Here is a 27,905-nt window from a genome sequence, read left to right as displayed (position 1 = left end):
TGATTGAGCCTCTTTCGCATTTCAGCACAATAGATCCAGTGCAATTATTAGTACATATCAACAGAGGTAACTGAAAGAGGAAAAAGAATGAATATACAGCGCTCAGTACACAGGAAGACTTCAAGTAGTTCACCTGGCATATACTGAATTTCATTAGCTGAAATAGCCTCGTCTGAATGCACATCTAAGTCCTTCAGTGTCGCTGATGAGCTTATATTGTTTGTCAAGGTCGAGTATTGGCCCTCCCCTTGATCACTGATGCAAATACCAGTGAATTCTACAGCTCTTCATGTGATACCAGCACCCACTGTGAGGAGATTAAGTTCATTTCTGCTATCAGCTTGCAGTTTATATTAAGGTATTTTTAACTTATGCTCGCTGGACTATGAATATATTAATTTACTATGTTACTGAATATATTTACTATGTCATATGAATATATATATGTACTATGTCTGACATACTGAAGTGAAAATGCACTGTGGTTTGTCTTTTCCTTCACATCGAATTACTTAGCGTACGACTGTATCCATACAGCAAGGAAGCTGGCTGTCAGTTTTGCACAATCAGTGATTAATCTCACACATTTGCCTCCCTTTTTGTGATAAAACAAATGCTTTGGAGTCCAAGGTCTTACAAGAACTACCCGTTTTAACAGTTGGCATTTATTATGCCTGTCTAATGCAAACTTTCTCAATCTGCTACCCAGTTGGAGAACAGGAACAGAGCCCCAGAGGCATTTAGACTGAGGTGAGAGTTTAGACTGACTCAAAAACTACACCTGTTCTGTAATGACTCATGCTCCTCACTGAGCATAAATCACAGGCACAATGCTGGTTGTACCAGCTGGAAGTGGGGAGCTGACCTCTCCCAGCACCACTTCTGAATGTGGCCAGCTTTGCGGCTCCAGCCAAATGCCTGCCCTTTCCCTGCATCCCTTCCTCCCCAGCCACCAACTGGAGAGGGCTCAGGACACCTCCCCACGGCCTCCAGTGCCGGGCCAGGCTGTCAGGACAAGACCGAGCCCTATGGTTTTCAAATTGCATTTAAAAGAAAACTCTGCTATTTTCTCTCCTAAAAAGTAAATGCTGAATGCAGGCTGCCAAACAGTGTGGTGCACAATCAGGATTTCATGGGCAGGGTTTTTTTCATGAACTACTTAGCTTGCTTGGCAGTCCCTGTTGATCGAAGTGTTTGTGAGGTTATTGCATGGTCCCTGTTTCCTTTGCTCAAATATGCATTCCATCAGCGTATAACCATACTTCATTATGAAGGAAGTGCAAGATGACACCACAATTATCCAGGATTACACACCTTTCTAAGCAGGCTGTGGTAACCTTGCAGTTGACTTGTGCAAAAGTAGCACTTAGCATGAACAAATCTCATCATCTTAGTGTTCTGCATGAGCACTTCTACAGGATGGGACAACTCCACCACACCACCAAGTAACGTTGTCCTTGAGGTACAACTAACCCAAGATATTTTTGAGTTAGAGTTTTAATACACAGAAAAAGCAAAAGAAGAGAGCCTCAGTTAACCATATTCATTCATTACCTCCCTTATTGAGCTCCCTACGGTGATACCTTTTCATGCTTTTATGATGTAACATCATAAAGATATCAACCAAAAAAACCAGCATACAATTACATTAAAATGAACATTTTTATATTTTATTATTGAAAATTTAGGGGAAAAAAATGAATCCTACAGGTTTTCTCATTTCTATTAAAATCAGATTCTCTTGTCACATCCCAGTAACCATGTGTGTAACACAGACTGTCAGTGTTATGTACTAACATAAACAGCAGATATCAAAAGGGTTGCACTTGAAGGGAAGTTGAATACACAAAGTTTATGCATGCTATGACTCTTTAGCCTGAAAAGGAAGAGTTGTGTGGAGAATCTAATAAAAGGTAAATGAAATAATGAGTGTTGCTAAGAATGTGAATAGGGAACAATTACTCACTGTTTCTCACAGTCCAAGAAAGGGGTTACCAAAATGAAATTATCAAGCAGTAAATTTGAAACCAATAAAAAGATGTGATTTTTCACATAATGTCTAAGTAGATTTTGAATTGTGTTGCTTCGGTTCTCAGTACACAAAAGAGTATCAGGGCTCTAAAGATAATTAGACAAAGTAATGGAAGAAAAAAACATCAGAGGCTATTCAAGTCAGAGATTTGACCTCTGCCTTAGCTCCCTGGAAGACAGAAAGGTGTAGGGGGGAGGCATTGCTCTGGTTTTGTTCTTTGTTCATTAAGATCTCTGCTATGAAATGTCAGGTAGGTGATGGAGAGCTAAAAGGACTTTTGGTCTGACCCAGTGTAGTTGTTTAAACGTTCCTAGGAAAGTTGACATGGTGTTTGAAAGCAGTCTCTACCCTCATTTATTAAAAGTCTAGGCTTTTTAGGATAAGACTATTCCAAACTCTGCTCTCCCCCAGCACCCTGCTCCATCCAGGCACCAGGTGAAATGACAACAGAAATGACAAATTGTTGTATGGTAATTGATATCATGAAATGATTACTACTGATGCAGTGCACAGTGAGGGGAAATAATAGTCTGAGTAAATGTGTCTCAGACACCCCATAATCCAAAAGGTAGTCATCCTTCCTACTACATGGAAGCATTTGCAGCTGGTGGGGCAGATCACTGAAACTGCCACTTTTAATTCCTTTTGGGAACTCACTCAGCATCTTGCAGGAGTGACTCCTTAATTTTGTAAGCTTATTCCCAAAAGCCTGTGTATTTCTTGTCTCCCCTAAGTGCTAAAGTGTGCTCAGTTGTAACATGTCCCCACCTGAAAAGCACTGTTAAAGCTGCTCCCAGTGCTCAGAATGAAATGAAGATGTCAAAAATCTCAGTGCTCAGAACTGAGCACTGGATGATCCTGTCTCCTATTAAAGCCATCTGGAAACCTTTTTCAAAGAAAATTAGGACCATGAAGAAATAAATTCTGCACATTTACGCTATTCTCTTGCTTCTGTTGCACCAGAGATGAATGAGGCCTAAGAAACAAAGTTCAGATGATCAGTGAAATAAAGAAGAAATATGTGTTATAAGTTAATTCATCTCCATTATCTGTCTTTTTAATGGATGAGAAATTTTAGAGTGATTATTTTTTCCAAAGAAAACAGAATGTTACTCGAAGGTGCCTGCGTCCTGTTTAGAGCAAGGGAAACCAAGAATAAATGCTGTTGGGAAAAAGTTTTGAATACTTGTTTTGTAATTTAATTTAAATACCATCATTCTAATTTAGCAGATGACCCAAGTGCTTACCATTCATTTTGCTAGGAGGAGAAATGACATTAGCATAGAAGGTACTCTGATTTTTGAGCTTTGGCACATAATTATCCCTAAATCTTTCATGATGTCAAACAATTTCTAGTCCTGTTCACACTGATGTTGAGTTTTATGTTTGCTTGACAGCTTGTATTACACTTGACCTGAGATCACATCAGTGATGGAAGAAAGAGATCAGTTTTGTTTTAATATATATTGTTTGCTTACCAGCACATTATGGAAATACATAACAGCAGAGAAAAACACAATGAATACATTGGCAAAAGTTTGGTTACGCCAAATATCGTTTGAGTTTCCTGAACAAAGCATGTACGAAAGAAATTAGATACTTATTATGCAAAGCGACCTACAGGAGTAAGTGCGAAAGCTTATTCTATATTTGATAATCAAATGTAATTCAAAGCTCTGAACATGTTTGAGGTAAAAGCTAGATCATAGTTTTCATAAAGAGCTGTTCTGTCGTGGATGGAAACGAAAACCCCAGTGCTTTTCAAGGCACAAAAGGGACGAGCTGCCATAGGCAGAAGAATTGAAGCCAACAAAGTTTTCAGCCAAATATATGAATCAGAATTTTGTAATTAGCACTGGGCAATAATTGCTTCTTTGATTGAGTGACTAAACTGAAAAATTAGGATAATACTTAGCTCTGGGTCAGACACAAGTAATTGCTTTCTTTGTCTCATGGCAAAAATGATTGTTGAGGAGTGGGTTTTTTGGTGGGAGGGGGTTGGAGAGGAAATGAAAGATCAAGCTGAACTTTTCATCTAACTCAAACAAAACTTCTTTTTTTTACCATTTACTTAAAGCTGGCTAAAAATGCGAGACATTACTTCAAACCAAAAATTCTCATTTGGATTTTTTTCAGTTTTTGACAATGACTTGTTTTGAATTAGACTTAAATTCCTAAATACTTTAGCCTGATTCAAAATAGTACTTTTCAACTAATATCACTTACTGGTTTTCTTCTACATTTATTATTGCCTCCAAGTCCCAGGTTTTGACATTAAGAATAGCAAAGCAGCAGTTCAGAAGCAGAGAAAAGAATGAACTGCCTAGTGATGGACCGATTAATGGTAGTAAGTGGTAAAGATTACTATTAGGGTATGAGTTTCAGGAAACTAACCTGTAAATTGACTCCCTCTTCTCTTTGTCCAGCTTCTGTGGACTGAATGGTACAGAATTGCAGACTGAGCAGCCTGAGGGGACTGATGTCCATTTGCCTCTGCCCCAGGGAGAGACTAGGCAGCAGGTCCAGCACACAAAGCAAAGGGCATAAAGGTACCCACCAAGCACCCAGCTGGCAGTTTGTAGAGTGCACTCTTTACATTTGCATTCCCATACAGCTGACTCTTATATTTCTTCCTTCTTAACACTTCTACTTAAACTACCTTGTCAGAGTCCCCATCTAGTAAGATACCTACAGCCGGTATGCTCAAATTGGAAGCTAGTTGTTCCATGGGGAAGGGACAAGACGAAAGCTAAAGGTCACTGACCTCTTTTGAGGAGCCATTTCATATTCTTCCTCCCTTTCAGTCATTCCCTTCGGACATGATCTTGTTTCTCTTTCAGGGCTAAGTGTTGCACAGGGAAATGGAGGCCTGACTGTCACTGGATTGAACATAAATTCATGGAGGGGGGAGAGCAAGGAAGACTTTTGCTGAAGCAGAGAATTTCTATACATCTTTGCACAGGCAAATTATCCTAAATGGGGTAAGGAGGACTGTAACAGAAGCAAGGTCACAGCTCCACTCCCTGACTGGTGCTATAAAGTGGCTGATGGTGCAAAATCAAGCAGGAATTTCTGCAATGTACTGTGTAAGTTATACATTCCTCCATGCCTTTAGGACCATGGACGTTACCTCCGAGGAGCAATGCAGCCATATGCTATCTCTGAGCCGAACTATATTTACAGGACCAAAGATAACCTGAAAAAATGTTCTCTATAAAGTTAACTACTCAAAAAACCCACTTAAGTACCTACAGTGAATGTTTTTTCACCATGCATCTGGAATGATTATTCCAAATATTCACTTAAATCTGAAATCAAGCCAAATGCTATTCCCAATTTTCAAACTTGTCACATACATCTGTGACTTCATGTAAAGCAGAAGCAAAAAGCAGTCAGGCATCCTGAGGACTTTCTAACTACCTGGCATGGCCTGAACGACAGAAAGCAGGCTAAAAAAGAGATACATGAAAGTCTTAAAGGAAAACCAGGTGCTTTCCATAAGATTTACACACACACACTCACAAAACAGACAAGCTGCAAAATCATCTGCATAATTATACAAGGTACCTTTCTACGTATTCCCCATATTCTCATCAAGCATGTATGCCATGGTGATGCAATGTTCCCGAGGTCAGGATGATAACAATGTATTTTGCATTTAGCTCTAAAGATCACATCACATCATGTTCATCTTCTATTTGATATTAAAACTGCATAAAACCTTCTTCAGAGTACATCCCTCTATGCAAATTCCAGCTTGCCTCAGGTGCCACTTGCTAAAGTAGACACACTCATTTTTTTAAAAAGAGCACAGAAAGGATTTTTAAAAGCACAGAAGCTTTTTCCCCCTCCAGTTATTCTATATTGCACTACTATGGAGCAATTGTTCAGTGGAGGTGAGTTATGGTAAAATATGTCTTTTTGGATAGCAAAATACCCTCACGCTTTCAAGCAAGCTTTTCCAAAAGGTATCAGTACAGCGCTTTCCAATTTCTAACTTGGGGCAATAACCTCTAATGTAATTCAAATAACAGGCCATAAAAACAAGTAAGAAAAGGAAGGAAATTTTCTTGAGAAGTAGTCTTAGACTATTGTAATTCCAATTTACCACTGCTGCTGGATTCTGACATATGATATCAAGAGCACTATCAAGAAGCAAGGAGGAATCCAATGTGTTTGACTTACAAACTGAAATGGGCTTTTTGCTTCCGACAATAATGGTGAAATCAGCCTATCCTTTGGAATAGAAATGGAAATGGCACCATTATTTATATGACCTGAAATTTACCTTTTTACCTGTCTCAAGAAGAGACAGACAAATGCTTTTCATTTATACGCTTGAGTAACCTCTTTTAAAGCAACATTGGCATTATGCAGATTACATGAGCTGGGTTTTGTCAGAAGAAGTCTACTTAGTGTTCATTGCTATGTAGTGGTCTTGGCTAGATCGACACAAATGAAAACCATATCTGCAGGTGGCTTAAATGGTTGAACAGCTTTGCAAAAAGATGCATTCTCCTTAAATGAAGCTGGGAAGAATCTTATTAATTCAACTATCTCTGGGGTAATTGTGGAGCCATCATCATGGCTCCTTCACACAACCATGTTTCTATACCAAAGGCATTCTCAGATAACAACATTCCATGCCAGCTACTCTGCCACTTGATTTTTGGGGACAACTGGGACGGAAATAAATTAAGCCCCTGTACTTTATAATAAGGGACTTTTCCACTTGCTGATCAAGGAATGATTGGCAAGAAAAATTAAGACCAAAAGCCAATTTTACATGTTGGCATGGGCGATGTATAGAACATATAGGAAAGGCTTTTAACTACTATTAAGCAACAGTATAGCTTAACAAAATCAAAATAAAGCAAGCTAAAAACTAAATTTCTGGTAAGCCTGTTATGAACTCTTCACAGAGTCTGTATATTTAAAAGGCTACATATCGTATTAAATTATATTATATGCTGTTGCACTGCATAGAGGAATGTATCGTTGAAACTATGACCTGTCAAAACGCAGGGTTATGATTTGACCACGAGGTGGGAGCATTGCTCATCACACATACCCAGGGCACATTAGACTTTGTCTATATGTACTAGCTGTTCAAAACACAAATGTCTCATATATTTCTATGCTATAACCTGCAAACGTGCATGTTACCAGTAGAATAATAAGTTCCCAAGACAAACACAAAAAATAACCTTTTACTTGTCTGTAATTGCTAGCTGAGAAAAGAATATTTGAATAAACTGTGTTCTGGTCCCTGGAACAAAGAGTTGAAAACTTTGTATTAACACTGCAGAACCTTCTCCCAGTAGGAAAAAAATAAGGAGGTGGTAGAGATAATCTATGAAAGTGGTAATGGGGAGGAATAATTTTCTCATTTGTTGTCAGTTTTGTGAGCAGAAAAAAATTGCAGAAAAGAAAGTTTGTGAATATACATAAAAATTATTTCCATATGACTGCTTACAATTTCCCATTCAAAGTGTTGAAAAGCAACTATTTCACATGGGAAAATCAGTTTTTCCAAAATGATTTAATAATGTTCTATCCCATAGGAAATATCTGATGAAGTACTTGTGATGATGATGTCTCTGATAGGGCTGTGTCTACATGGGAAACGGCAGCACCATATCTCTTTTCTTGGAACTGAAAAAAAGGGAGGTACTGAGTAACAAGCAGTATCTCCAACAGAAAACAGCCAATAACACAAAGATTAGATTAACATGAGAAGGAGACTAGCCTACGATTGAGAGACTTGCACAGGATTTTGAAGCAGTGAAAACCAAAATCTAAGGCATGACTGCAGCTTACATAGCCATCCTCAAGCTAGCTTTAAAGTAGTTGGCTTTGGTACAGATAGACTCAGTTGTATGAAGCTCTGGCTAGATGCATACATAGTTCCTCACTGTCTCAGTGAGCCTGATCCCTGTTTCTGGAGGCATGCCCACGTAATTATTTTTGGGTAGCTTCAAGGTAACTCTGACACAGAAGCTACATTTCACACCTGTGACTACAGTGTAGACATGCAGCTTCAATGTCTTCATGTCCACGTGGGATAGTTATTCCGTGTGCCCCTGGCCACTGGGTTCCCAATTTAGTAGGACAAATGTACTAGAAACATTTTGGCATGTATGCATTCCAATAACAAGATAATACAATAACTTCCTCTGTATATGCTTAAAAAGCAACTTGGACACAGATCCTGCAAAGATTTATGCAACATATACTCTGCGGCTTTCTTCTCCGGGTGCAGGATGCCTGCGCAGTAGGACAGGGTAGCAGACTGACCTCAGCTGGGTGCAGGGCTCTACCTGAGAGGAAATGGGCTCAAGCTGCACCAGGGGAGGTTTAGACTGGAAATTAGGAAAAATTTCTTTACGGAAAGGGTGGTCAAGCATTGGAACAGGCTGCCCAGAGAGGTGGTGGAGTCCCCATCCCTGGAAGTGTTCAAAAAACGGGTAGATGTGGCACTTTGGGATATGATTTAGTCTAGTCTGCCCTTGATTGGTTTAGGTGGACTTGGTAATGTTAGGTTAATGGTTGGACTGGATGATCTTAAAGGTCTTTTCCAACCTAGACGATTCTATGATTCTAAAATGGGTGGTGCCGAGAAAGCCAAAGCCCTCATGGTAAATCTATATGAATGGGCACCTGTTTAATACAAATACAGCCCAGCTACAGACTGAACAGAGGCTGTACAAAAGGACCCTTGACCCTGCAAAAAGTCCAGGCTGACTTTCACTCGCCAGCAAACTACATGTGGTGAGTGCATTACAGCTGTAACATCAATCTTTCAAACTCCCCCACTTAATCTTTTTTCCCAGTATGTGAATGACCATGTAGTGGCATGTGAGAAAGCGTATGTTTGGGTAAACATTTCAGTAGTCTAGAAACACCTATGTATTATCCATGGATAATGTTCCTTTCTTCACATCCCTCACATGGTTGGTAAGGAGATGTGCTCTGGAGTGAGCAATGGACAGAACAGGTTGCACAGTATTTGTCAAAACAGAAGTGCCACCCTAACACTTTCCTTTCTAAGGCGCATCATTCACAATTTTTCTCCTGATTTCTACCAATGAGATCATTAGCTATAATCTGCCGCTACAGCATCTGAATGAAAAACATTCAGTCTACAAATTGTCCTTGCATGGTTACATTGCTTATTCACTATAATTAACTGGTCCCACGGTATTGGTCTTTTCCCTAAGGGTATGAGCAGAACATTTTCTTACAGGACAACAAACAGACATTAAATAACTAACACCACACAAAGACTAGCAACTTGCAGGGAACTAAATTCACACCCTCACTCTTCAAATCAGCATGAAATATTCACTCCTTGGTCTGCCAGCCCAACTAGGTGCCCCTAATCTTCCTGAGACCTTGAGAGTGCAGGCCTTCAAATGTAACCTGATCCTCAAAGTTAGGGATTCCCAGGTCTATTCTCTTGGCTGGGCTGATGCTCCTGAGTCCTTGTAAAAAAGCCCCAGTCTTTCTGCATCCATCTGGTCCTGCCAGGGCTGCAGCCTTCCAGCACAGCTGCTCCTCAGCCATCACCCACTGCAGTGGGGGCAGTAGCCATTCTGCCCATTAATTCTTCTGGGGCCTTGATAGTTACATACAGCACTGCACATATTCATGAACATCTGAAGAGTCACATGTTATTTATGTATTTGTGCTTAATTTCTGCATGACTGCAGAAAAAGTTGTCAATGGTACTTGTTCAAGACTGTTTTCCTGACAGACACTTAACTCAAGTGTGTAAATAATATGACCTCTTAACAAAATAATTGAATTTTCCTAAACAATTGCTGTTAAGGGGCCTCTTTTAAAAAAGTACATATTTATGTGTCTGAGATCAACTCTTGCTTCTAGATGAATTTTTCTACATTTTTGGTTGAGGTATCATGTTTTCTTCTTATTTATCACTTTGCTAGAGCAATAGGAATTTAAAAAGAATCAGTAAAAGAAAACAGTATCATTCTAAACTGCAGTGCTTACTATGAGGTTGTCTTTCCTGACCATCAAAACAAAGTACTGTATTATTTACATTTAGGAATAGCTGTGTGTCAGTGGATTTCACTGAGACATACACAAAGAAAATGTGAGCTCTAACATTTGTTTCCATTTATTTTGCTACCTAATACTTTAGCAATTGCTTTTGGAGCAACATGGGTTCATATACTATCTCAGAGCCCTGTAGTACACAGCTGAGGAGGTGCAAAAGAGTAAACATGCCATAGACCTTACAGCTGTTTTTCCACTTTGCTGAGGCTACTAAAACATCTGTGGACCCCTACACTAGGCTCAGACTTGTTTGAGATTATTCCCAGATGGCCAAGAAACCATCCTATGGCTTAGGATTGCTTCTGTTCAACAATGTTTCAGCAACATCCCTTTCATACAGAATCCTTAATGGGACCTCTATGCCGATGTGCTCACTCCTGCTCCCTTCCCACACCTGTGGTTCAAGAGTGCTTGGTAAATTCCCCCTCAGACAATTAAGTCAAGATAGCTTTGTGTTTGTATTGGCGTAGTATAACATGCAATCATGAAAAACAGGGACACCTTGTGCAGGTTTTTTCTTAGCTCTGTTTTTTGCATCTCCCATGCAGCCTGTCCTAACAGAGGGCAAAATATGGCCCAAAGAAAGCCAGAAGGATAGTAACTCGCAAATCCACGTTTCCTGCTAAGCAACTCTAATAATCCAGGATTTTTCTTGCAGGCACTGCACAAAAATTGATGGATAAGGCTTACAAACAGAACAACTAAGTGGTGCTAGGCATTATGTGAAAGGGGTGATTTTCCCCCCAGAATGCCCCAATGGCTTTTGTCAAGTCTAATGACTGTTTCTGTTAAGTCTGTTACTGGTTACCACACAATTTTTTGGTTTTAGAATAAACTGCGGATGTTTAGAAACAATAGATTGCATATAAAAATGGATGACAAAATGTAATAAAATGTTGTCCTTACCATCTGTTTTCTTTGATTCATCCCCCACACTAGACTGATCTTTTTTGTCCAACTTATTGTCTTCCTTTAATTCACCTAGAAAGAAGCAATAAGAAACACTATAAGCATTTTAATGCAGACTGCAGTTTATTAATGCCTGTAACTCAATCAAATTGCAACATCCAAAGGAGATGTTCCTTAGGAGAAAAGGTCTGAATTCACAAGGAACTGGATTAACACATTTTCATAAAATACAGCACCAGACAAAATTTATCCAACTCCAACAGATAATCAAGCTTTACAATCTACTTTTAAATTTATTCTATTTGTTAACACCTTTTTAAGTGCACATGCAAACTCATACTCCCTCTGGTTGTATGTTGGCCATTAAAAACCTCAGCACGGCCTTCGTTTCAAAATCAGGACTCTGAAACATTTATGCTTTTAAAGAACTAAGATCCTGCAAGAGTTCATCATAAGCATCTGCATTAAAGAACCACCTTAGATATCCCAAACAGTCCTATATAATTTTGTCTTACTTTCTCTTACCAGTTTCCTTTATCCACAGATTCATTTGGGTTGGTCCTTTGATGACGGTATCAGGGAACAAACAATCATCCTAGCATTGATCACTGGCTTGAGAGTCTTTATAGCAAACCAGGAAAGCAAGGCCTTTGGCAGAGCAATGGTTGATGCAGAATGAAAACGGCAACTTGAGCTGGGGTGTATTTTATGAAGCCAGGAAGGTTAACCAGAGTCATTTCCATTTTCTGTCCTTTATTAGTCATACAGCAGAGCACATCAGACCTTCCCAGACCATCCCTTCTGTCCTTTATTAGTCATACAGCAGAGCACATCAGACCTTCCCAGACCATCCCTTCATTGGATGAGAATGCCAAAAGCAAGATCAAATGAAAAAATAAAATAGGGAGAGCTCTAGCAGAACAGGGCTCTTTCAGCTGCAGTGTCCAAACAGCAGCAAAGAAGGTGTTCTTCCTTCAGATGTCCAGAGAAGCAACAGCGGCCTGCCCAGATGGGAGCAGGCAGCTTGTCCTTTCCCCCTGGAGGAGTAGCAGTGAATTTGTGACTCACACCTCAACACAAAAACCTGTAAAAGTCTCACTTCAGAATTTTGTAAATGTTAAGTATGTTACAGGGCTGTATTAAAGTAATGTTTATTCCATTTGTATTACTATTTTTGTTACTATAACGATTTCACAGCCTCTGGATCAACATTATAGGTATTATGTGTTAAAAAGGATCTGATCTGCCTTCAAAATAGTCATGGCCAGTGGATACTTATTTTTGGAACAGCTCAAAAAAAAGAAAATTGTAGAGAAGCAAAGTCTCCCTCTTCCACATCGTGCCCTAACCACTAGAATATTTGTTATTCTTGGATGACAGCGGATTGATCTCTCTCTCCAATTAAGTTTCATCATAGTATAAAAGAGGAATGGTTTTCAAATCTTAAAATATTTAACAAGATGGGAAAAACATGTCCTGTTCAGTTCTCATTCAGAGCCAAAACTTTTCATGTTTTTCTTCCTAGGCTCACTGTGTGGGTGAGAGAAAAATGAAAGCAAGATGATACAGGACAAGCAGCAACCTCCTCAACTGACCACACTGCCACTGACTTGGGCTCCTTGAACAGAGAGGTATGAGCAGCTTCAAGCAGGGCTGAGATGTCTGCTTGATGAAGGCAGCCTCTAAAAGAAGGACACTGTCTTCAGGAAATTAAATGAAAATGTATTTAGCAAAGCACAGAAGTCTTCTCGCATTTCCTCTGCCATCATACGGCTGATGGTAATGATGAGCTAATAATGCTTTATTTGACCATTGCATAAAGCAGTTACTTGACCCTAAGTGCACACAGGAAAAGATGATGAACACCCACACACACGTTATTTCACAGTCTGATCTCTCTGAGAAAGCACACGGGCAGCGAGTGACTGAGAGAGACTTCCAACTCATCTAACAACATAATTTCTGAACTTTCATTGAATATAACTTATTATGAATAGGGGACTTTTGAGTATTGTAATATCTACCCTGCCATACTGCCAGCAGCAGAGCAGAACGATGATCATAATGATCTTTTTGAAAGGGATTACAAAGGCATAGAAATAATAAGGCAAATACTTTACGATGAGGTATTAACATATAGGCGTAAAGGAAGCTGTGGTGATCCCAGAGATATGAATGTTAAGATTTCATCAGTCTCCAAAGACTCTGCAGTGATTGTACCTCATAAAGGCCTTTTCCCATAAATTAAGGAGCACAATTTTTCCTGAGGAAGACACTAATTTTCAGAAATCATTATAATTCCTTTCAAAGCATTTTTGACACCTGCAGCAGAGAGACATTGCAGAAAAAGGTACTGTCAAAATCACTAGAGCACACTTAACCCCTGTATTGTTAGAAGCATGTAAAACAAAGGATTTCAGAAGAAAAGACTGGTGCAGTCTAACTGGGATTTCATATGTCCCCAACCTTTTTGTCTCCTTGGGCGGCCCATTCCTATTAAACCACGTAACACTGTCTGAAGAAAAATCCTACATGTAACAGAGCATGACAGCTTGGATCCCCATAGTCCTTCCAATCTATAAAAAAAACTAATGATGAACGGATTGCTGGGAAAGGCCAGCAGCCAAGTCAAATACATAAGAATCATATCAGGAATGTTTTAAACAGAATTTCTGCCTCTACTGCCATCTAAACTCACTGCCTGAGCCTGGGACTTTCAAAACCTGTATGCTCACTCAGGCTTTTTCTAAGAGGATGCTTCTGAGTCTGAATTTTTTTGCTGGTTTTGGACTGGCTGATACTAGCCAACTTTGTGACAAGTCACATGTGGCTGTACTGCCATTTTTTGATAATGGCTTCAGGGAGCAGGAGCTGGAGAGGGAAAGACAGTGAAGTGGCCAAGAGACCACTGATCTGTTCTCATGGGTCTGTAACTTTTTTTTAATGTTTAATACAAATTTCAAACATTTTTCCAGCTTTTTTTGAGTGCAAAATGTGATTCTTACTTTAACTCAGTTCTATAGCAAGTTAAAACACTGGAATAAAATTTCTGACCAAAAAAAATATCTCCAAAAAAAATCTTGTGACTGCCCTGATAAAAAACTGAGCAAAAGAACCATAAATAAAATAACTCTTAAAAACAGAAAGGGGGAAAAATCCTCTGTCCCAAAATACATTTATATCTGAGACTCAGTTCAAAAATACCTTTAATTGGCCTTAAAAAAGAGTTTATAAGCCAACTTTAGCTTCTCCTCTGTCAGTTACCCAAGCAATGAAGCTGTTCATTGAACCAAGAATACTTTTTTCAGCTTTTAAGTGTGTATTGTAACAGGCTGCTTCATTTCCATGAGAAAAGTAATTTTTTCCTTTCCTCCAAAAGTGCTCAAGCAGGTATTATCAACCCCATCTTTTATGGAAGAACACGACTTGGGAGTTAATGTACAGATTCCAATTTCCATATGCAGGTGACTATGCCAATGACCAAGAAGAGACTCTGGGCCTAGGACATCCTTTTTCAGGACATCAGGTGCCCCCATCACTGACATAAGATACTGGGTTTAAGGTTGGATTCAGTTTTCAGTGGAAGGAGAGAACTCACCATTCTGGACGTGCTGTTTCTCTTCTCCCACTGCATGATGAGAGTCTGTTCCCTTATCTGTCCTAGGTGTGTTTTTCCCTTGAGAGGCTTCATGTTTGTTCATCACAGTTTGCTGAGTCCCATTTACATGATTCTTACTGGAATCTGTGCTTTTGTTCTCCCCAGGATTTGGTTCTTTGCTGTTCTCTGTCTTTGCTGCTGTGGCATCTTCAACTGGCTTCTTCTCATCCTTTTCATCTGTTTTCTTTTCATCTGTTCCCTGATGAGCATTTTCCTCTGCTTCTTTCTTAGCTTTTTCTTCTGCATCCTCAGCAAAGAGAGAAGCAAAATGAGGAAAGAAATCACGATTATCAGTCAATTTGACAAGAATGATACAACTCACACATCTAAATCTACTTCAGCTTTTTACATGCAAACAGATTTTACTTAGATAAATGTAGGAATTGAATTGACAAGGCAAAAAGAGCACAGGAGAACATTTAAGAAAGCATTCTGAAAAAACCACCCCATGTTGGCCTAAATGTATATATTGTGTGCATGTCCTTTTTTTACCGTATAAGGTTCACCTTTGAAAATGCAGTTCCTCAAAATTCTTAAAAGGCAAATTAAAAAGAGATATTAGCTGTTGAAGGCTCTAGGGGTGCCAAGGTTAATTTCAATTTTCACACACAACAATCAGTCAAATGACATTCAGTTTATCTTCTACCATACCATGTAACTCTAAGCACATAAAAAGTCCTGGTTCTTTGATATCTACTTTTTTCCCCTCTTGTTCCAGGTTGCTTCCAATGCCAGCTTCCTAATCTCTTCCTTTCCACTTACTGGTATCCTTTCTTTATGGCTCTGTCCTTTCTTGGCAGACTAATATATTGCTACTAGTACTTGCCCGTCCATCCCAAAAAGTCTTACAGTCAATCACAAGTATGCAAAGGTATGCATTCAAAAGTGAGTGTTGAACAACAGCAGCATCCCAAAATATTGTCATTCAATTAAAAAAAAAAAAAAAATCACAGAGAAGCCAGTTTCCCCCATTCAAGATACTGCTCTTGTTTTTATCCAAACCTTGGGTCCTGATGCAACACTTATAACACAGGCTGCAAATTACTTTGGCTCCAGGTGTTGAGACCACCACATTTCTAGCCCAGGTCGGGTACAGCACACCCCCACAGACTCACTGCAAAGGCTCTTTGTGGCTTCCTGCATCACACTGGAAAGCATAACACAATCACAGCCCCTCAGTGTGGTCCTCAAGCTAATAAACTCAGCTGGGTGCACACAGACTATAGGCAGAGACTCCATAATTTCCTCCCCTTTCCCATGATCAATAGAGAATTAATCTGCAAAAGCAGCTGAGTAGCTCATCACACACTCAGTTTGGAACCTGTAAGCTTACTCAGCTTCAGAGCATGTATATATCCATACTGAGTCTAAGCATTCAGATGTGACTGCCCTATGCCTGTATTCAAGATTTCCAGGTCTGCAATATTCCAGCCCACCCATCACCCCATCACGGACAACCAATTGCACTTTAATTGTGATAGAAATCACAAATAGATGTATCTCCTGGTTTCTGAGAGACTGTGTAAGCTGATAAGCAGACAAAGAGATCCTACAAAACACTGAATAAAGTCTACCTTGGTCCTATGGAAGCATTCTTGACACCTATAGGGAAGATATTTTGCTCCTTACAGGAGCAGGGTCTTTGCCAGTGAGAAAAAATTACAAAAGAATTCCTAAGTGTCTCGTCAAATACTTCTTATGAGTGACTCAGAACCAGTTTTGAGAAAAATGTACCAATGGGATACAAGAGAGAAAGGCGGAAAGCCGTCTTTATAAGAAATGCCAATCTATATTTCCTTGCCAGCAGCTAAGTAAAGTTAATTAATTTATAAATGAATAAATTATGGCTCACACGAAAATATAATTAAATTAGATATGAGCCTCCCTCACTTTATTAATCATTCCTGAAATCTATGGTAGCTTCCATAGATAGCTCAGCTGTGCATGTTGATATCTTCCCTGGAGTCTCGTGGTATACAGAAGGATTCCTCTCATTTGGGCATCTGAAAAAAAATGCTGCATTTTGCACCTGAACCACAGGAGAGAGATTCGGCTCAGGAGACTCGGGCTTGCTACAGCACCGTTGGACGAGTGCCTCTTGTCAAAATTAGTGTCAGAAAATACTTTACCTAAATGGTGTTTTGCACATCAGGGTGTTTGTTTATTCTGTTTTTTCATTTGTAGCTATTTAATGATGATCCTTTAAGCAAAAAGAGACCTTTGACCACACAGTCCGAGAAATTTTCTATAAATACCACACTCGGGATAAAAACAGCTCACTGATACTTCTAGGGACAATGCCAAAAGGTATATAGTATTCTACACATCATTTAATAATAATAATAATGGTAATAGTAATCATAATAATAGATGGGTTTCCTTCCCTTCTGATCCCCAGTTGTTATTTGTTGTCAATCAACAGTGAAATGCTTTATCTGTCTTCTCTTAATAATTCTTATTTTTATTGGCAGAGGATCTTAATGCATTGCAAGACACTGGTTTGACAGGGGAGGGCAATTTAAACTCCTGCTGTGCAGCAGGCCGTGCTGCATATGGCTAAGACAGGCAAGGCAGATGGAGGGAGGTGCAGAGACTTGCTGCAAGACAGCAGCTGAGCAAAGGTTTTGATGCGAGGGCTCTGGAGTCCAAGAAAGTTCCTTAGTCCCCAACCCATACAAAGGTATGATGAGCCATACGTTTGTATAAATCTTTCAGGATAAAAAAATATGCATGCTTGTACTGCTAAATGTACCCAGAAACACAGAAATTATGTGAAAGTTAATGAATTCAGATGAACAGAAGCTGAGACTGCTTTCTGAATCTTTGACCCTTAAACAGGGGCCCTGATCCAAGTTATCGGTGATGAAGTTTGGCAAAAACATAAAGTAAATCAACTATTCAGGGCTAAAGATTGTCAGAAAGCTAAAGATAAAATGACCTACTCACGGGCTCCCATGTCTAATAATGCAGACTGGTGAGCTCTCTGCTTTCAAGTGATCACCTAAATCTTCCATACATTACCCTCAGGAGCTGCTAGAAGAATATTTTTATGAGGCAATTAAAAATAAAACATTTTCCTATCCAGCTAAAGTATTAATAATCAAACACTTATCATCAGGATACTCTGTAAAGAATGGATATGATGGACTGATGGGCTGAGGCCAACTGTATGAGGTTTAACAAGGCCAAGTGCTGGGTCTTGGGTCACAACACCACCATGCAGCGCTACAGGCTTGGGGAAGAGTGGCTGGAAAGCTGCCTGGCAGAAAAGGACCTGGGGGTCCTGGTTGACAGCTGGCTGAACATGAGCCAGCAGTGTGCCCAGGTGGCCAAGAAGGCCAACAGCATCCTGGCTTGTATCAGGAATAGTGTGGCCAGCAGGAGCAGGGAAGTGATTGTCCCCCTGTACTCGGCACTGGTGAGGCCGCACCTGGAATACTGTGTCCAGTTTTGGGCCCCTCAATACAAGAAAGACATTGAGGTGCTGGAGCGTGTTCAGAGAAGGGCAACGAAGCTGGTGAAGGGTCTGGAGCACAGGCCTTATGAGGAGCGGCTGAGGGAACTGGGGTTGTTTAGTGTGGAGAAGAGGAGGCTGAGGGGAGACCTTATCGCTCTCTACACCTACCTGAAAGGAGGTTGTAGTGAGGTGGGTGTTGGTCTCTGCTCCCAAGTAGTTAGCGGTAGGACAAGAGGAAATGGGCTCAAGCTGCACCAGGGGAGGTTTAGATTGGACATTAGGAAAAATTTCTTCACGGAAAGAGTGGTCAAGAATTGGAACAGGCTGCCCAGAGAGGTAGTGGAGTCACCATCCCTGGAGGCGTTCAAAAAACAGGTAGATGCAGCACTTTGGGACATGGTTAAGCCTAGTTTACCCTTAATTGGTTTGGTGTGGACTTGGTGGTGTTGGGTTAATGGTTGGACTGGATGATCTTAAAGGTCTTTTCCAACCGAAACGATTCTATATGATTCTATGAAATACTGCATCAATACATACTACCAGTAGCAGCACTAGTTAAGCAATGTGTGCACATCCACTTGAATCATAACTTGACATTTACGTGTGCACATTTAGAAAAAAGTTTTTATGCAAACCAGTCACTGCAAGTGGGTACAAAGCATATTTAAAAGTTAAATAGCCAGAATCTATTCTGATCTACTCTATATGTTTGTTTTAGGTGAAATGTAAGATGTTTTGTTTATTTCCCCACAGGTCTCTCTTGCATGTAGGATTTTTATCTAGTAGATCCCTAGTAGACAAGCAGATGTGTATAGTACATGTTGAAATGAAATCCTTAAAACTAGTTAAATGTATTAGCTTCATTCACTCAACATTCCTATACTGTGAGACACTGACCTTATTAAATTCTTTGCTTGTTTGGTTAGCTTTAATTTGTTTGGTCCACAAAGAACCATAAAATAGTAAATACCAATTAAAAAAAAAAAAAAAAAGCTAAAAAAAGCCCCTGGCAAATAAGCAGATTTTGAATTATGTTTTCGTTTTCATTTTCTTGGAATGCCTAGAAAGGCTTTTCTTGAATGGCAAGTTTTAATCACAAAGGAAAATTTAATTTGAATAATAATGCATCCTTTCCTGCACCTTCAGATAGGCCTTTTAGTTGGAAAGGAACAATCTCCTCTGGCACGTAGGAGAACTATGCCAAATCTTCCATCAACCCTGAAGCCAAGGCCACATAATACATTAAAATTGAACTCCTTACATTTACCTTAAATACAACTACTCCATCAAATAAGTGTTTGAGTAACAAGCATCCAGCTCAGGGAAGAAATTGTATCACAAACAGTTTCATGAAGGAAAAAAATTAATCAGTGATACATTCCTCCTTTTTTTGTTTCAGAGCTTGTCTAAATCACCCCACGGCTCAAGGAGACCTTGGGCAATCATCCAGCCCCTGGAGGCAAGGGCAGTTATACTTAAGTTGCTCTCAACAGATGGCTCTCATTAGTTCCCAAAGATCTCCAACAACAGAAATTTGTTGGATTTCAGAAATCAATCAGGTTATAATCACCTGTCAATTTTTTCTCCTCCTAACAACCCAGGGTATTTGAATAAAAAAATAGCTCCCTTATTTTCAAGCTGCAGTACTCTTCAGAAAACTGCTTTCAGCTATAAACCTTCTCGGCTATAAATAACAGTTATCATAATTTGCATTGCTGTACTCTGTATTGTCTGCAACTGGTCCATATGTTTCCTGAACTGCAGTGGCCAAAACTGGACATAGCACTGCTGTGGTGGCCTTGTTACTGCTGGCAAGACAGGAAGAATACCAGAGGGGTCTTAGAAGCAAGGTCTGTTTGGGGGGTTTTTTTAGGTTTGGGGTTTGTTTTTTTTCTCAATAACATGACAATATTGAACTCTGGTCAACTTGCAACCAACACAGCCCTCATATTCTTCTGAAATATTTGCAGTCCCTCCCAGACTGATGACATCATGACCATTTGCAGCATAGTTCCCAATTCATTATCCAAGTCATCACTGAAATATGAAAACAGCTGTGAAACCAGAATAACCTGTCCTTCTCCCCTGAACTATCATCCATAACTCTTTCAATCTTAACAGTGAACAACTGATAACCTATCTCTACAAATATTGTTCCAGCTATTTCTGGAACCCACCCTGAGTCTGACTCGTAACCTTAGGGGACCTCCCTTACAATTATTTTTTTTCCTTCCATTGTCCACATCCTCTTCATTACGTACACTTACACCACTTATGAAGATATAAGGCCCAGATGAGTCACAATATCCCTATCTTTCCAAATTCAGTGTAGGTTGTTGACCTTGAAAAGCAGATTCTTTCAAACTAATAGCGCTTACTTGAAGAATAATTTGATTGAGGAAGAGCTTGAAGAAGAAGAGGTCAATAGAGTTTTTATTCTTTCACCAAGAAGCCTGGCTGTTACCTTTGGTGGCTTGCGCTTTCCATTTCTCCCGGTTCTGCTGCACCACCTCAGTCCAGGTGGCTTTAAAACATTTGAAGTCCACAGTGAGTATGGAGCAGTTGAGTGAGGCACTTCCTTCGGACCCAGTGCTCTTGACACTTGATCTTTTAACTTCGGAGGGACTAATGCTATTCAGACTGGGACACAAGATCACAAAATACAGAAGAAATCAGTATCCCATACACCCAAATACAGCTAAGAAGAAATAATGAGATAATTTAAGAGAGTCAACCAGGAAAAACAAAAACTAAGCTTGAATCCCTCATCCTCCTCTCCTTCCCTCCCACACCAGGGCAACCAATGTTAAAGCAAACAGCACAACCTGAGCCAGTATTAGAAATAAAGGGCAGCTTTTCCCTGCTTATTTTTCAGTATCCACAGTCCCTAAGAAACAGAATCACTCGAAGTGTTGCCATTACCTTTGTTGTGCATCTTCACTCCCTAGATATTCATTGGAGAGTCAGACAATTCTAGAAATCAAGTATGTCAAAGGAGGAGCCTCCTAAAATTCACCAGTGGGAGCCATCAGGCACAGAACAGGAGGCCAACCTTTGTCCAGGCCTTGGTGACCTCAGCTGAGGTTGAAATCAGGCACTCATTTGAGTTACAGACCCTACAGTTGTCTTTCAAGGATGGACACTTCATTGTGCACATTTTAATAAAGGCAGTAAGGTAACTGACAGAAAGATATTAGGGCTTGCTCTTTGCATAACAGCCCAAGAGTAATTAAGTCACTTGGGAGAGGGAATCCTGACTTGGTAGCCCTTTCTAGGGACCGCTAGCCACATGGCATTGAATCCCAAGATGTGCCCTGTCCATGAAACTGTTAAGAGAATAGTTTCCCTACAACAGCAGAGCAGGTTGAATGGGCGAAGACTCCTTACATCCGAACTCCAGGTGAATTCTGTTGGTATTTCACACATTTGCGTAACCCTAAATATTGTCACTAAAGCTTGCTTATGCTTCCCAGTCCTCTTTTGTATTTCAATCCCATTTATACTTCTAGACATGAAGAAATGAGTGCCTCCCAACAACTCCCGCTACCTTGTCTTTGACATTAGTGACTGAGAAAGCACTAAAGTTCACCTGATTGCATGGCTACAACCATTTGTGCTCACTGCCTTTGGAGGGATGGCTCAGGTTCATGCCAGCCTCCCTCTTTGCCCTCCCCAGGCTGGAGTTTCCTTGCAACAAAGTCAGGTCACAACCTGAGCTGCGGTGTTGGCAATGCAGGTATGGGGCTTTAAGCCACACAGAAGACATATACTGTGTGGGGGAAACAGGGGGAGTTGAGTGCAATGGCAGCATGTGCAGAGTGAAGGGAAAGGGCACATGGTTATTCACCTGGAACGCCTGAACCCGGACATGCCAGAGCGGGAAGCTTCATCGATGAGTGGAGTCACAATCTTCTCAGTCATGTCGGTCAGCACAGTAAAAGTGGGTTCCACGATGAAATCAATGAAACCTGAGCAGAAACACAAGCAGAGTCAAGCAGGCAAGAGGAGGATTGATGCAGAGTCACTGCTTCAGTGATCACAGACAACTACACTGTAAAAGACAGAGTAAAAAAATTATACCTTGAAAGAGGGATCAGCATATACTAGAAAGGGAAAATGGAGTTACACATTAATCCCTGACCCAAGAGCCTGGATATAGCATGCAATAAAAGGTACCTACTTAAACACTGGAAAGAAACTGTGGCAAATCAGAACATAAACAGATGCATCAGAACTTGTTTTATAAGAGGAGCGTGATATTTAAGCCAAATTCCTAGCGGATTTGGATAAAACCCAGTTTCAAAGATGAACTCTCTAAAAGCAGAAAATTAATATAACAGTAATAATACTGGTAAGCTTTGCTGGTGTGGAGTTACATGCAAACCCCCTTACTGCATATCAGTGGGTTGCTGTAAATATTCTCTCCTCAGTGCTCAGCCAGCTTGTTCTTGTTGATAATAAAACAGATTTAGATGCTTTTCCCCCCATTTCTTTAATTATAAGGAAAGGGAAAAATGAAGGGCCAATTATTTCTACTTCAGTATACAGCTTGGCAGAGATGAATATGACTCTGATCGATCTGAGTGTTGGGAAGGGCAAACTGAAGGGCCCTGTGGCCATGAGCTCATGAGATGAAGGAAAATCCAAGTTGCATGGAAAAAATGTGAGAGTCAGGAGCTTACAGTACCTGACACCTTGTCCTAAATTCTCACCTGGGGCAAGCGCTATTTCTTATGTTCATTTTGGCACTTCACTTAGCAAATGTCTTAGTGTTGCAGTTAGCCAAGAAAACAATGATGTCCTAAGGGACATTGGGATTCAGGTCTTTCCCTACTGTTACAATTGTTAAAGATTTGGTAATTATCAACTATTAATTATATATTCATAATATTATAATTTCTCTGACTGGGTTATGATATGTTTCTATAACAGACCCTGGCGATTCTAGATGATAACAAAACAATAAAAGGAGGAGAGGTTACACGGGCCAGGCACCTGAATTTACAGATGCTTTGATCCACATCTTGAGTGCAAAGCAGTTAAGCATCCTTCTAGTTCCATTTTGCTCCCCTGATTTTTGCTAGATTTCTGAAAGGATGGGTAATTAAGTGTATTTTCATGCCTAGCCAAATTAAAAACATTACTTGCAAGTTCTCAGAATTTCATACTAACATTCTGTAAATCTAGAAAAAATATGCATTCAGCCTTATCTGAACATCTGAATCATGTGCCTCCATAACACTGAGACAGTCTTATCTATTCAAATTTAGGGAAAAAAGAACTCCCTTCCTCCCAGGGAGTTAAGCAGAAATGTATGCAGTACAAAGCCATGACAGGAAATCGTGTGCTAGATCATAACCCAGATAATCCCAGCAAACTTTAGACAATTTTTTAAAATGCTGGAAATTGTACTGACTGAGAACACTGTTAAGTGCGCCACAGGAATCCTGAGGATAATGAGAACTTGATTTATATATGTGTATGTGTCTGTCTGTCTATTATAGTCTCTTCTGTTCCCCTTCACTCAAAAAAATTTTTACCTCGTAATGACCAAAGAAACCCAAGCCATGGTACCTTGTCAATTCTGCTTGCGAAGTGTTGTGGTTTAACCCCACTTGACAGGAGTTGCTGCCAAAGACTGCGGACTCCTGCCTTTTTTTCCAATCCCTTTGTCAATGGCCTTAGCAAGTGATCCTTGCTGCTGGGCTTCCTTACCCTCTAATTCCTGACTACTGGCCCCAATATCCCAGCATCGGAGCAACCAGCTGAGAATTAGCTCACCTGGTTGACGGCTAAAATCTTTTCACATATCTCAAAGCTCACTTAGGCATAGGGACGGAGTGGTGTCTCATTTATGATTTCAGGCTCTTCCTCTTCCTGTTCTTGTGACCACTCTGCTGCAGAGCAGGCTGCCTCTTCTGATGCTTTCTCCTGCTCCCTCTTAGGAGAAGCTTCTTCATCCCTTACTAAACAAGCTGACTTCCGCTTCCATTGTTTCTTTTTAGTTATTGGGGTGACTGATGTAGTGTCTGGTTTAGCCATAGCGTCTGTTGGTATGTTTTCCTTCTCTTCTCCCTGATGGCGCTGCATAATATCAAGCAGTGTTTGGTAGATCTGGCCAGGGCTCAGCACAGTGTGGTAAGTTGCACTTCTTTGGAAGAGCCATGGCATTTTTTTTCAAGCACTCAATCACTTCATCAGGATCCTGCAGTTGTTCAGGAGTGAAGTTCCAGACCATTGGAAGTGAGAAGTTCTCTAGATACCTGCCCACATTCTCCCACATGACCATACTCTCACAGAGCCTGGGTCATATTCCTAAATTGCTGGTTAACCTTAGACAAAACCGAAGCAATATTCCTAAGAAATACCAATAGAAGTATTATAACTACCCAAGGATGTTCAAGATACCGAGAAGTTTTTGTAACGAGGGAGAAAACATCACAGAAGAAGGTAGTGAAGGTACCATTCTGTATTTCCACCACAAAAAAACCTCTCAGAGGAAGAGGTTTAATTGTTAATTTTCTCTGTGAGGTGGTACCCAAAGTACAGTAATGGCTTCAGTACAGAGCCCAAATACCAGATTAAGCTCAAGGTCAGTGTTTTAATAACAAATCTCCCAGGCAAAACATCACTAATCACTACAGAGCACAGCAAACTGCAAAAGCCAACACCATTCTTTAACATGTACAGCAAAAAAAGAGCATGGCGCAGATCAGATAAACTGAGAACAGATGAATCAATATCATGACCCACAACTGTTAACAGATATAAATCCCTTCTAATACGCTCTGGTCAATCTCTTATTATCTCAAACCCTTCGTGCCCCCTGTTGGGCGCCAAAAAGAACTGTCATTGTTTAACCCCAGCCAGCAACTAAGCACCACGCAGCCACTCGCTCACTCCCCCCCGCAGCAGGATGGGCAGAAGAGAATTGGGAGGGTAAAAGTGAGAAAACTCGTGGGTTGAGATAAGAACAGTTTAATAATTGAAAAAAAAAATTAATAAATTGTAATGAAAAGGAAAATAACAAAGAGAGAGAAAGAAACCCCAAGACGGACAAGTGATGAAAATGAAAACAATTGCTCACCATCAACTGACTGATGCCCAGCCAGTCCCCGAGCAGCAGCCCCCCCACCATTCCCCTTAGTTTTATTGCTGAGCATGATGTCATATGGTACAGAATATCCCTTTGGTCAGTTGGGGTCAGCTGTCCCAGCTGTGACCCCTCCCAACTTCTTGTGCACCCCCAGCCTACTCTCTGGTGGGGTGGGGTGAGAAGCAGCAAAGGCCTTGACTCCATGTAAGCACTGCTCAGCAATACCTAAAACATCCCTGTGTTATCGACACTGTTTTCAGCACAAATCCAAAACATAGGTACACTAGCTACTATAAAAAAATAAAGTCCACCCCAACCAAAACCAACACAGCAAGTAATACCACTGCCATATGCTCTATCACCACTAACAACCCTGAGACATGTAAATATCTGATATCAGATGCATGACTGTGTCACTAAACTCAGCACTGCAGTGGTGGGATCCACTTCCTGAGATACTCAACATTTGCACATAAAGACAAGGTCCAGTCATAAGCACCTAAGAAACAAGTTTTCCCTGGGAGAAGTCTTGCATCTCATCAAAAAAGACAAGCAGAGGTGGCACAAGGGACAACAGGTAAACAAACTCAAAGACCTAGGATAACTTTTCTTTGATAAGTGGTATTTTTTCCTCTATTCCATATAACGTGAATAAGTTATTCAACTATGTTATGTTAAAATGGTTATATATATATATATATAATGGTTATATATATATATAAAATGTTATAATAATGTTGGGAAACATAACCTTCTATCGTAGAACCAAAACTTAGGACTTTACTAATAATTATGTAACTTATGCCATATTCACAAGTGCCTCCCCCCTCCTGTGTTCTCTCTCTTCTTACCTAAAGACACTGTGATTTAAATATGGTGATTTCGGTTGCTAAATAAAAACCCCAAATATCAAATAATGAACCTGGGTTTTAAAACCTATTAATGCTAATGACCATTTTCTCATCCTTTTTCTGCTTCAATAGAATGAGTGTGGGAAATATTTCTATAGCCCAGTGACTAAGATGATTTTACTGATTAACACTGCATGCTGAGGGTGGGTTCCAGGCATATTCCTAGTGTTCATTCATTCCACCTGAGAATGTCACCACAGCAAACACTGGCTAGAGGTCAGTTTCCCTAAAGCCCACTAAAAAAAAAAAAAAAAAAAAAAAAGAAAAAAGAATCAAAGAATCATTCGCATGCACCCATCAGACTTTATCCAATGATTTCTGAAGCTGTAATTTTCTTTCTTGCCAGCCAAAGGACAAAAATAAAAGGATGCTGCTACATTTATTAGCTGCAAAAGATGACAATGACAACAAAGGCTGATCTCTGGTCAAACAAGCTTCCTACAGTCTGAGACAGACAGAGAAGCTTTAACTCCTGATATTCTTGTTGGGAAATACAAGTCTTGGCCTGGTTTTCTTTGCAGTTTGTTTGTATCCCCCACTCTGATAAGCAACTTGATTTCTGGACATGAATCTCTCCTGATTTCTGTACAGAAATATTTACCACACTCATTCAGTTGAAGAAGAAAAAGGATGATAAACTGGTCATTAGGATTAACATGAATAGGTTTTAAAACCCAGGTTTATTATTTGATATTCAGGCTTTTTTAATTATTAATTTAAACCTTGAACAATTTCTTCACAAACTGAAGCAACAGGAGAGAGACACATTCTCTCTTTTGAGGAAGTGTTGCTGTTAGATTGCTTCATTTCCATGGAAAAAGTCTGCACTGCAAAAAATGCAGTCTGCATTTGTGAAAATCTTTCATTTGTAAAAATGCTTGGCCACTGCTATTGCATCTGCGGTGACCTTAGAGCAGCAAACCAAGAACTACAAACAAGTTGAGTCACCAGAACAGGATTTCTAGGCTCTGTCCCTGACAGAACCAAGAGCACAATTTTATTTCACAAAGGACAGAGGTTTTTCATTTGTGGGACCCGATGGCTGCTTGCTGCAGATAATAGCACAATTTGGAATTCAATAAGAACTTCCTTTTGCAAATAAATGTAGTAATTACTATTCCAGGGCACAGTTTGTTAAGGCTATTAATCACATAAATAAATGAATGGGAACAGATTATTTGTCTGAGAATCTAGCCTACAACTTTGAAAGCCTTACCTCAGCAGATAGCCAGAAGATAAAAGAGGTTTTGATTTAACAAAGGAGATGTTACAGAAAGACACTGCCAATATGTGCAGCAGACTGAGAAATGAAAATTTTACAGTGTTAGAAGGTAAGATTTATAGCGAGTATCTTATTAATGTTAATGGATTACTAAACTGCACAAATTGAATGTAATGACAAATACTATATGACTAAATAAGGCTGCCTTTGCATACTGACAAGTGCCTCTTTTATGAGGTGGAATTGTGTTGGTGATGGTTTAACTCATGATTAATTTTGCAGTGGCTTGATACAAGGGGCATCGGTGCAGAAGTCTCTTGGCTCTCCTGGCTTTTCTGAGCAAAGGAGCACAAAAGAGGAGGGCAAGGAAAATCGGTTTCCAAGCACACACAACACTACATAGAGGGATCCCATGGGAAGCACAACTCCTCTTCCTGGTAAGAAGTGAGGGACATAACTGGAAGCTGATAGAAGGGATGTGAAAGAGAAGTCTCTACATGCGCTCTCCTCCACACCAGCCAGAGAGAGAGTGAGTTTATCT

At 40.1% G+C, this 27,905-nt stretch overlaps 1 protein-coding gene across 2 annotated transcripts in view; it reads right to left on the bottom strand.

Moving 5' to 3' along the window:
- Positions 1-27,905, bottom strand: part of PDE1C (phosphodiesterase 1C) — a 339,787-nt gene that overhangs the window by 27,184 nt on the left and 284,698 nt on the right. For both annotated transcript variants that reach the window (XM_075704881.1, XM_075704880.1), the window contains 4 exons: positions 21,983-22,103; positions 20,600-20,775; positions 14,619-14,918; positions 11,018-11,092 (listed from right to left, as the gene is read on the bottom strand). In XM_075704881.1, the coding sequence (XP_075560996.1) occupies positions 11,018-11,092; positions 14,619-14,918; positions 20,600-20,775; positions 21,983-22,103 (672 nt within the window). The remainder of the gene's footprint in view (positions 1-11,017; positions 11,093-14,618; positions 14,919-20,599; positions 20,776-21,982; positions 22,104-27,905) is intronic.

Source organism: Pelecanus crispus, chromosome 2 (assembly GCF_030463565.1).
Source record: "Pelecanus crispus isolate bPelCri1 chromosome 2, bPelCri1.pri, whole genome shotgun sequence".
Classification (NCBI taxonomy): domain Eukaryota; kingdom Metazoa; phylum Chordata; class Aves; order Pelecaniformes; family Pelecanidae; genus Pelecanus; species Pelecanus crispus.
The sequence above is the reverse complement of the archived record's forward strand: the minus strand, read 5'-3'. Positions and strand labels throughout refer to the sequence as shown.